General features: G+C 51.2%; 1 protein-coding gene across 1 annotated transcript in view; it reads left to right on the top strand.

Annotated features, from left to right (window-relative positions):
* DENND3 (DENN/MADD domain containing 3) overlaps nucleotides 1–11,398 on the top strand; it is an 83,655-nt gene that overhangs the window by 13,662 nt on the left and 58,595 nt on the right. Inside the window, exons 2-4 of the mRNA XM_011938126.1 lie at nucleotides 5,386–5,665; nucleotides 6,841–6,956; nucleotides 9,964–10,106. Of these exons, the coding sequence (XP_011793516.1) occupies nucleotides 5,482–5,665; nucleotides 6,841–6,956; nucleotides 9,964–10,106 (443 nt within the window). The 5' untranslated portion in view covers nucleotides 5,386–5,481. The remainder of the gene's footprint in view (nucleotides 1–5,385; nucleotides 5,666–6,840; nucleotides 6,957–9,963; nucleotides 10,107–11,398) is intronic.

Genomic DNA, 11,398 nt, shown 5'->3' with positions numbered 1-11,398 from the left:
TGAGCCACCGCGCCCGACCTGTTTTTGTTTTTTTTTAGGTAGAGTCTTGCTCTGTCTCCCAGGCTGGAGTGCAGTGGTGCAATCTCAGCTCACTGCAAGCTCCGCCCCCCGGAGCTTCACGCCATTCCCCTGCCTCAGCCTCCTGAGTAGCTGGGACTACAGGTGCCTGCTACCATGCCCAGCAGATTTTTTTTTGTATTTTTAGTAGAAACGGGGTTTCACCATGTTAGCCAGGATGGTCTCCATCTCCTGACCTTGTGATCTGCCCACCTTGGCCTCCCAAAATGCTGGGATTACAGGCGTGAGCCACCGCACCTGGCCTGAATGTCCAAGACTTTTAAATCATTTTTACCTTGACTTTTACACATCCCCATTTCTCTGTGGCCCAGGCATTCCTTCTTGATGACACATGAAAACAGAGGTCCGGAGGTATGAGGCATATCCAGCTTCATGTTGGATAGCGGAGGGCCCTTTTCGTTTCATTTCCTGGAAGGGGGAGTGGTGTTTGTTTTGTTGGGAATGGTGACGGAGAATTTGAGAATGTAGGCTGATGTTAGTTACTGTGGTTAGTTACATTCCCCTCCACCCCTTTAATATAGAGCGCCCCACCGCCACCCCTTTATTAGTTGCTATGGAGACTAGACATAGGTGTGACGGGATCCATCATAAATCCATCACACAGGGGTGGAAAGTGTTCTGAGTACCTTCTATAGTGCAGGTCACCTGCATAATTCGTGCGTGTGAAGCTCCATTGTTATGGTTTTTAGTGGACATCATCCGGCCTTTCAGTTTCGGAACAGCACTGGCCAGCCGATCTTCCTGGGTGATGGCAGTCTGTGTCCTGTCTTTGCACCGTCCAGTACAATAGCCACCGGCCATGTGGTCACTGAGCTTGTAGAGTGGCCAGTGAGCTGAGAAACTGGATTTTAAATTTCATTTAATTCTAACTAAACCGTTGGAGAGTAGTAAAAAAAAATCTATGAATTTGTGTTATCCCCTGAATAATGGCCGATCCTATAGTGAAGATGAATTCCACTGTGTATTCTAACTTAGAAATTAATCTGTGACTCAAGTAAATTGGAGTGTTCTGGTTTTTGCTTTTTAATTAGCAGTTTTAAAAACCAAAATGATGGTTATTGGGTAGGGGTTTAGTAAGTCCGCACCCGGGCCAGAAGAATGGGAAATGACCTCACGTCCTGCTGCAGACTGGCAGAGGTGACTAGCATCTCAGTGGTGGTGGGGTCTGTTGGCTGAGGGCAGCCACAGCTTGTATCACCAAGTAACCTCTGAACACTCTTGTGCCAAGACTTCCATTGTCAGGAATTTATTCTAGGGAAAGAACTGGGTGCGTGCAAGTGTGTGTCGCTGCTCTGTTCAGTGTGGTGAAGACTTGAGAGCCACCCACACATCTCTCGGGAGGAGGCTGGGTCAATACATGACTGAGTTGACACATGCTGTGTTATTGTGATACTGCACAGTTGTGAACAGGGAGGTCAGCCACATGGAGTAGTTAAAACAGCTAATGGAACCTGTTATGTAGGATTACTACATTTGTGAAACAAATTTATACATTTATACATGCATTAAAATGTATAAAATGCATACAAATTCATAAAATGGGAAGGATGTAGTCACCCTGTACAAAGTGTGTCGTCCCTTTCTATTAGCTCCTTTATTATTTCTATATTGTTGTTTATTTATTTTTTTGGGAGGGGGACGGAGTTTCGCTCTTGTTGCCCAGGCTGGAGTGCAATGGTGCAGTCTCGGCTCATCACAACCTCCGCCTCCCAGGTTCAAGTGATTCTCCTGTCTGAGCTGCCCGAGTAGCTGGGATTATAGGCATGTACCACTATGCCTGGCTAATTTTGTATTTTTAGTAGACAGGGGGTTTCTCCATGTTGGTCAGGCTAGTCTTGAACTCCCAACCTCAGGTGATCTGCCTGCCTCAGCCTCCCAAAGTGCTGGGATTACAGGCATGAGCCACTGTGCCTGGCCTCTATATTGTTATTTTTCAAAATGAGATTGTATTGCTTGTCCATTCAGAAAAGACAACAGATATTTCATCCTGAGGAAAAACAGGTGTATGGTGAGCAACTGAATGCCAAGTTGATTGGATCTGGGGCACATCATTATAAGTGACTAGAGATAACTAGAGGAATGACAGGTCGGGTGTTGACTCTAGTCAACCAACTGAACTAGTCAAGTCAACCGAACCAATGTTCAGTCCAGGCTGAGCGTGCCTCTAAGAGATCCCAGGTGCCAGGAGTGTGAATGAGGAACAGTATCGCCTCAGTCATCTTCTCTGCTAAATGTGGGGACAGAGAGGAGTACAACACAATTTCTGCTGCACCGCACCCCCTCAAATGGAAGGTGGTAGAATACCGCTGGGCAGCGCCGAGATGCCCCAGGGGGTGATGAGCCGGGATGTGGAGGCCTGGAGGAGCCTGTGGTCCTGGCTGCAGGGTGGCCAAGACCTTCTTCAGTGAGTGTAGGGGGTGGAGGGTCTGCCCCAGAGCAGGTGGAGCAGTGAGGGGCTGGGCCCTGAGCCCGTGGAAGAGCAGGGGAAAGCAGGGTAAAAGCAGGGTCATTGCAGAGGTGCTGTGTGTCCTGAGAACCCCAGGGGGCTTAGTCATGCTTGGCTCCGGGGGCATCCTGGCTTAGGGAGCGAGCTGGCCTGCTGCTCAGGGGTGCACTGTCCTATGACTCATGCCCACGTATGACACATGGGAAGATACAGTATCATGACGTGGCGAAGCAAGCATGCTTTCTTCAATGTGGGGATGGGACTGTGATGCTTCAGGGCTGGGTTGGGGCCACAGAGTATCTGGTCTGCAGTCAGACAGGGACGTCCCTCTTTGAGAGAGTGGACAAGATGCTAGTGGGGAGCCCTGGGCTGGGTGGGAGGCACTGTCTTCCTTCTTCTCCTGACCTCTAAGGCTTTGCTTCTGGTTACTCGCTACCTGCCCGGAGCCACGGGTCATGCAGGTGCTTGGCGTGCAAACATGGTGCAGTGGGGCAGCGGCGAGCTGATGGAGAGGCTCTCCAGGACCAGTGGCCGAGGTGTGGGTCTGCAGGTGGGGCATGATGGGGGCAGGGCGTGAGGGGCTGGAGTCCCAGCTCTGAAGACCTGAACTGCACTGTGTTTGTTGCAGAGAACATAGGTGGAAGATCAGGCTTTTTGGAAACTAGCAGGAGCTTAATTTTTGAGACTGTAAGTTTAAGGGACCCCAGAGGTGCTGTGGGGGTGGCAAGAGGCAGTCAGGGGGAGCCTGGGACTGGAAAGAGGTGTAGGCTGGGAGTAGGACTCTGGGCTGTCCGTTTGGGTCTGTGCTGGGAGTGCTGAGGTCCTCCAGGAGGAAGGTGAAGGACCCAGGCCTGGGAGTTGCAACATGTGAGCAGGACTGAAAAGGGTCTGTGGGGACCAGAGAGGAGCCGTCAGACCAAGGGAAACCAGAAGGGAGGCGGGATCAAGGCAGTTCCAGGATCCAGGAGGAGGGCTGCTCACTCATCTCATATGCTGCCTTGAACATGCTCCGTTTGTTGGGTCAGAACCGTTCAATTCTGATAGGAAAGTTTTAGAGAAAGTGACATGTAATTGAGGAAATGGACTTCTTTAATGCATGCTACACTAGAGCTTTTATATTATGCAATAATATGGATTTCCCATGTTTTGTCCTGGTTCCTACTGATACATTTTTTTCTCCAAATGTAAAGCAACATTGTTGACTGAATTTGAGTGATGTAGCATGCAAATCGTCACATAGAGATTAGAGTGTGCTTACTGATGGAAACTGCCGCCACTGTTGAAATTTCTTCCAGCGTAAGAGTTCCCCTTTTGTCACTGCTGCGTCTTACTGGAATGTTGAGTGTTGGCTGTGCCTTTTCTAGCAGCCAAGGTCCCATTTCTCTGGGCGGTGGTGCTATCCTTTTTTCCTTTCTTTCTTTCCTTCCTTCCTTCCTTCCTTCCTTCCTTCCTTCCTTCCTTCCTTCCTTTCTTCCTTCCTCCTTTCCTTTTTTTTTTTTTTTTTTTTTTTGAGACCGGGTCTTACTCTTTCACCTAGGCCAGAGTACAGTGGTGTGATTACAGCTCACTGCAGCCTCAGCCTCCTAGGCTCAGGTGATCCTCCTGCCTTAGCCTCCCGTGTAGCTGAGACCACAGGCATGCGCCACCATGCCTGGCTAATTTTTTTATTTTTCATAGAGACGAGGTCTTATTTTGTTGCCCAGGCTGGCCTTGAACTCCTGGGCTCAAGCAGTCCTCCTGCTCTGGCCTCCCAAAGTGCTGGGATCACAGGCATGAGTCACTGTGCCCGGCAATGCTGTCCTTTCTAGGGTCCCTTAAAGACCCTTGACTACCTGCCCTCGACTGCCTTCTGTCTCTCCATGCCTTGGGTACCCAGGGCCTCTTGCTTCAGGCTTTGCTGTTTCAGGCTAGTTTAGCACTGAAACCACTTCCTTCTCGCTCACGGACTGCAGCTTACCCACCTTGAAAAGATCTGAAATCAGCCGGGCAGCAGTATTTGTTTAGTCCTAGCTCGGTACTAGGAGCTGTAGTGGGCATAGTAGTAACATGGAAGAGAGATTGAAGGGACAGCCCATATGCTTTATATTATTTTAGGGAAGGATGGGAAGAAGAAAGGCAAAAACAAAAATTATGCCAAGTTAAAGTGGAGACAGGCCAAATGCCCCCCTTTTATTGATTCGAGGGGTTCTTTGGTCACCCGAGGAAGGGCACGTGTCTCCTCTGTACCCACCAGTGCGGTTTCTCACCCCGTGCATCCTCCCAGATCCGTGTGGTAGAAAGGAGGCAGCACCGGCCCAGGTGGGGGCGTGGAGGGCGTGGCCCTGGTAAATGTATGTGTATGGGGTTTGACAATACACAGAGCCTGCCCCCCACCCAGGGAGGGCTGAACAGTATATCCATGGGCTCCCGGCAGCCCCACTGGGCTGAGTACCGGACCTACATTGTCTCCCTTATTCCCTGTACTCGCCCCTTAAAGGGACAAAGAAGCTTGTTGCCGGGAGGTGGAGGCACAGCCAGGACTTGAGCTCAGGTCTGGATCCCAGTCCCTAGCCTGGACCGCGGTGCTTTACAGGAAGGAGGCAAGGTCCTGCTGTCCGTGTGCACAGCTGAAGAACCAGGCTCTGCGAGGCTGCGTGGCTTCCCTGATCGTAGGGCCCAGCAGGTTCCTAAAACACGCTTCCCGGGAGCCCTTTACTGTCAGGAGCCTCAGGTTGGAAAAGCCACTCACACCGGTGACACCTTTGAACAACAGTGCTGAGGCGCTAGTGTTTGTGGGCACCGAGGGGAGGAGAAAAACAGTGAAGCTCAGACAGAAAGGACACCCTGGAACAAGAAATAACTCTTATTTTTCCCTTTTTTAGGTTGCTCAGAAAAAGGGAGCCAAACATCTTTCTGCTCTTGATCCAGAGGTCTTGTCCATTTTCGTGCCTCCTTTTATCGGTAAAGAGGACAGTCAAATGGCTGGTGCAAACTGTGGCACTCTTGGTAAAACCAGGAGGCGCTCCTTCAGAAAGAAGAGAGAGAGGCCCAGACCAGAGCAGTGGAAAGGCCTCCTGGGGCCCTCCAGAGTGCCAGAGCCTGAGGATGTCACCGTCCCGGACGGCGTGGACCTCCTCGCCCTGCCCCAGCTGTGCTTCCCAGGTATGTCTAGGAGGTGGGCACCACTAGGGGCCTCCTGCTGCCGGCCGCCCAGAGTGATCCATTCCCAGAAACCCACAGGCAAAGGGAAGTGGCGTGAGCGGCAGAGCCAGGGACCCTCACTGCCTCCTCTTGTGTGGGATTTAGTTTTCTGAATCTTGGGGATTTTTTTTGTGCGTGTGTGGAGACAGAGTCTCACTCTGTTGCTCAGGTTGGAGTTCAGTAGCACAATCTCTGCTCACTTCAACCTCCGCCTCCTGGGTTCAAGTGATTCTTCTGTGTCAGCCTCTCAAGTAGCTGGGATTACAGGTGCCCACCACCACGCCTGGCTTTATGTCTTTAGTAGAAATGGGGTTTCACCATGTTGGCCAGGCTGGTCTTGAACTCTTGGCCTCAAGTGATCCACCCGCCTTGGCCTTCCAAAGTGCTGGGATTACAGGTGTGAGCCACCGCTCGACCTATCTTGGGGATTTTAAAGCTGAAGGAAATGTGAATCATTGAGTGCGGTCCTGGTGTTTTGGAGAATTGAGTCCTGGAAGGCAGGCTGTGTGGACTGCCAGGTGAAACTATTTGTTCCTGGTGCATTCAAGGCTTTTCCCCTTCTACTTAAAATGAAGTCTTGCAGTGGTTGGCAGACAGGTTAAAAATACACCCAGTTCATCTGCAGCTGTTCCACCCCCAGCATACCTGAGCTTCCCCCTCCCACCTCCTGTTTTCCGTTTCACTGGGGCAAGAGGCACAGGCCTGCACTTAGTCCCCAGGCTCACCAGTTCCGGTTAACAGGTGAGCTTGCGTTTTGGGGCTTTATTTTTCTGGTGGCCTTCAGAAAACTCAGACAAAGCACCTAGCATAAGCACCCACCTCAGAACTTGGTGCTATTTCCTGGTCACAGGGATTATAAACTCGGGACAGGCGCCAGATGGGCGGCTGCGCCCAGCAAGCACTGCCACTGGCTAGCAGGTGCTTGAGAGCTTGTAAAGAAATTGCTGTGTGGGGAGGGACACAGGGAGGAGAGATGGCTGGAGGCGTGATCAGAAGAATGAACTCACCTTGGACATGAAGGCGCTGCCACTGATAACTGGAGAGGTGTGTCCTGAACACTGTGAAGTAATCAGCTCGTGGGTAACCCAGGCCACATGGCAAGAACAGGATTCTTCTTCCTCTCTTTCTGCCTGCAGGGGGTGTGTGCGTGGCCACTGAACCCAAGGAGGATCGCGTCCACTTCCTGGTGCTGACCGATGTCTGCGGGAATAGGACCTATGGCGTGGTGGCCCAGTACTACCGGCCCCTGCACGTAGGTGGTTCCCGTTACTCCCCTCTGAAATTGGGTTTAGATTTTTTATTATGGTGAAATACACATAACACAACATTCACCATTTTAACCATGTTAAAGTGTGCAGTTCTGGAACATTAAGTACATCCACAGCATTGTGCAACCGCCCCCAGTGTCTGGGTCCAAAACGTTTTCATCATCCCTGAAAACCCCATACCATTAAGGCTTCAGTCCTGCTTCCCCTTCCTGCCTGGCGATGGCTGCATCTCAGCTCACTGCAACCTCCGCCTCCTGGGTTCAAGTGGTTCTTCTGCCTCAGCCTCCCGAGTAGCTGGGACTACAGGCGCCCACCACCAGGCCCGGCTAATTTTTGCGTTTTTAGTAGAGACGAGATTTCACCATGTTGGCCAGGCTGGTTTCAAACTGCTGACCTCAGGTGGTCCACCCGCCTCAGCCTCCCAAAGTGCTGGGATTATAGGCATGAGCGCTGAGCCTGGCTGGCTAATCCCCTTTCTGTCTCTGGATGTATCTATTCTGGCCACTTCGTGTAAGTGGACTCCTACAACACGTGGCCTGCTTGTCTGGCTTCTTCCCCTTAGCATGTTTTGATGTTCACGTGCGTGGACGCATGTGTCAGTGCCCCGCGGCCTTTTATGGCTGAATGACATTCCATCGTTTGGATGGACCGCGTTTTATTTCTCCATGTATCCGTCGATGGACCCGTGGGTTATTTCTGCCTTTTGTCTTTGGTGTGAGCGATTGGGGTTTGGACTTGACAGCATATTGGGTCTGTCACACATTTTGCGAGTGTTGTGTGGGTAGGGCCGTGTGTGTGAATCAGAGGGCCTTTGGGGAGCTTGTAGGGGAAATGATGTATCCAAAGGTGCAGGGTGACCAGCTGCACACGTCCAGAGGGTTTCCCGAAGCAAAAAGTGAGCCAGAGCCTTAGTTTAGGTGCCCTGGTGCCGTGAAGGGAAGTCTGTGAGTTCCATGCAGTCGAGAGAAGTGGCTGGCCTGGATTCCCTTGGAGCCCAGGGCACGTGTTTTCTTTGTTGATAGAAGCGTGCTTACACATGTGACACTGAGTGTTGGGAGGTGTGAGGTATAATCACATGGATTCTGTCCCTGGAAACTCATGAGGCAGCGCTGACAGACCCGGATGTTCTTAATGAATATGCAGGAGCAAAACTTACTACTTGATGCTCTGAATGCATAATCTTATGTTTTTGGGAGAGGTCATTTTCACAGTGTGCTGAGAGCTGAACCAGGGTCAGATCTCGGGCGGTGCACGCAGGGGACCGGCGTCTGCCTCTGTGACCTGGCTGCCAGCAGTGCCTGGCCTTTCTTCCAGGGTTATGTTAATGGAGGGATGAGAGGAAGGTGGAGAATCCTGCCCCTCCATGTAGCCAGTGTTCCAGATGAGAAAGGATCCACAATGTTGGATCTTTCAGAAAAGCACCTTGGGAGTTTGTCTGTGAAATAACACCTACCAGGAGGAACGAGCATGTTATTTTCGTTATCATGAAATACACATGTTAAACAAAGGAGCAGCACCTCTGGTTTGCATCGGTACAGCAGATGCCACTGTTCCCACTTTGCCGGCCTGGCGTGGGCATGCCTGGCCCCGCTCCTGCCCTCCTAGCAGCTGTGTAGTTTCGGGATGTCCCGAGGCCCCACAGCACTCACCTCCCCTTCTTCACCATGTATCCGGATGACCTCTATATCTATCGTTCTTTCTTTTTTTTTGAGATGGTCTCGCTGTGTTGCCCAGGCTGGAGTGCAGTGGTGCGATCACGGCTCACTGCATCCTTGATCTCCAGGGCTAGCTCAAGTGATTCTCCCACCTCAGTCTCCTGAGTAGCTGGGACCACAGGTGCGCACCACCGTGCCCAGCTAGTATTTCTTATTTTTTGTAGAGATGAGGTCTTGCTATGTTGCCCATGCTGATCTTGAACTACTGGAATCCTGCCTCAGCCTCCAAAAGGGTTGGGATGACAGGTGTGAGCTACATGCCCAGCCTGCAGCTATTGTTCTATTGATAACACAGCCCCAGCCCCTCTCATACACCCTTCTCTGCCTTTCCTCCGACACTGACACTGCGTGACTTGAGGGTGGGAACCATATTGTGTCTGGGTAGCTGCAGCTCCCCCTGGCTACTGTAACAATAGCAGCAGCTGCTGTGCACGTGAGCAGCTCAGCACCAGGCATGACGTAAGCACTTTGTGTAGAGTCATTCAGTGAATGAGGTTGGGAAATGACAGATGGAGACATGGTGGCAGAGACAGGTTAAAAGACCTGCCCGAGATGACACAGCAGCAGGCAGGGTTGGAATTGAGTAGACTGACCCTCGGAAAGCGGATGTTTATTAAATTTTGCTAGATAAACAAATGATGTAGCTGACTATTTCCTGGACGTCTCCCTTTACCTGGATATCTTATAGGTACCCTAAATCCAGCCAGTTCCCACACTGAAGCTATCATCATGCCCTTCCATCCCTACAAAAAACCCCAAACTGACAACACTTCCCCAGGGCCCAGTTGGTGAGCCCCAAATACTTTGCCACTTGTAAGCTCTGCAGTGTGCTGGGTCTTCTAGAACACGACCGCTGTGGCTCCCACACAGACGGAGGCCTCCTCTCCTGCTCTGTCCTCCTGGGCACGTGCGGGTGCCGCTTCCTGTACGTGGCTCCTGCATTTTCCCCGCTTGGAAAGCAGAGTCGTCTGTGTGTCTTGGGTCTTACTGTGTTCTAATCATGCATTCCTTCTTATCTCAAGGCCGTCAGCTTCTCTGGGGCAGGAATCAGGAATGCATCTTGCTCTCTTTGTAGCCTCAGCACCTCAAATGGTGCAAGCACCGAATAGGGACCCCGTAGACTTTGACTGGAGGGCCCGTGCTGGCTTGGACGTGTTGCAGGGGTGGGGATGGTGGACTCTCAGCTTGTTCTGTGCTGAAACATGACCCAACTGGAAGCAGATACTGGAATTGCCAAGGTGGGGAGGTGACAATGTCACTGTTGCTTTTCATGTAGGATGAGTACTGTTTCTACAATGGCACAACGCACTGGGAGCCGTCCTGGCCGGCTGTGGGCGCTGCTGGCTGCTTCGTGCCCTATGCCGTGTGCGTGGTCTCCAGGTTCCCCTATTACAACTCCCTCAAGGACTGCCTCTCCTGGTGAGCTGGGGCACCGGGGGCTGGGGGTGGTGGGGGGCAGCTCTCTGCCTCTCCTGGTGAGCCAAGGGACCAAGGGGCTGGAGGTGGTGGGGGTACAGCTCTCTGTGCCTCCCCTGGTGAGCTGGGGGACCGGGGGCTGGGGGCGGTAGGAGGGGCAGTTCTCTGTGCCTCTTAGGCTGCTGCTTAAGGCTGGGGGCAGTGGGCAGGGGGGTGCGGCAGCAGGCGCTCCTCTCTGTGACTGGTAACATACGGTAATGGCATGGTAGGAAAGGGATAAAGCCACACGGTGGGAAGTAAGGTTGATGTGCAGGATTTTCATTTTGTTTAGATTTTCACAAAGAGGCATATTATTAGGAAAAACTCTTTTCCTAGCTGAGAATATTAGGAGGCTGCTGTTTGTTCTGATGAGGTTTATTGACATTTTAAAGATGACCTTGGCTGGGTGTGGTGGCTCACACCTGTAATCCCAGCGTATTGGGAGGCTAAGATGGGAGGATTGTTTGAGCCCAGGGGTTTGAGACAAGCCTGGGAAACATAGCAATACTCTGTCTCTAAAAAACAATTTAAAAACTAATTGGGCACGGTGGTGCGTGCCTGTAGTCCCAGCTACTGGGGAGGCTGAGGCAGGACGATGGCTTGAGCCTAGGAGTTCAAGGCTGCAGTGAGCTGTGATTGCACCACAGCACTCCAGCCTAGGTGACAGAGCAAGACCCTGCCACCTTGTTTTGTAGAACCTGTAACTGTCTCCCTGCTGATAGTAAGTAGAAAGGCTGAGGATGTAAAGAACTTTTGAAAAATCAGAAAGACATCGTGTAGAACCCAGTAGGCTCTCATTATCAAAGGATGATTTTGTGACTTCGGGGGCTGTAGTCTGAGTTCAGACATGGTCAGTCCCAGTGGGCACTTGTGCATGGAGCCGTTTCTTTTGAGTCTCGTAAAGTTACAGTCTTAGAATTTGTACTTGTTTGATAAAAGGCCGAGGAGAAAGCAGTTAACAACAGTTCACTTTGTGTCATCGTGCTGGAGAATGAGCTATGGCAAATCGCTGAATGAGTGCTATTCTGTGTCTTGCAAAGCGTAGTCATTTGAGACCTTCTGCCTTGACCAGAGGGATGAGCCCCATGGAGGGTGAGCTGGAACCTTACTGTTCAAATCAATGACCCGTAATTCAAATCCCAGCACTTCAGTGGTTTACTTCTTAAAATACAACTGGCTTTTGGACATAGTTTGGGTCTAGTCTACATTTTATTGCCATAGATATAAAATATCTTTTTTTTTTTTTTTTTTGAGAC

The sequence above is a fragment of the Colobus angolensis genome, unplaced genomic scaffold (genome assembly GCF_000951035.1).
Source record: "Colobus angolensis palliatus isolate OR3802 unplaced genomic scaffold, Cang.pa_1.0 Scaffold17, whole genome shotgun sequence".
Classification (NCBI taxonomy): Eukaryota; Metazoa; Chordata; class Mammalia; order Primates; family Cercopithecidae; genus Colobus; species Colobus angolensis.
The sequence above is the reverse complement of the archived record's forward strand: the minus strand, read 5'-3'. Positions and strand labels throughout refer to the sequence as shown.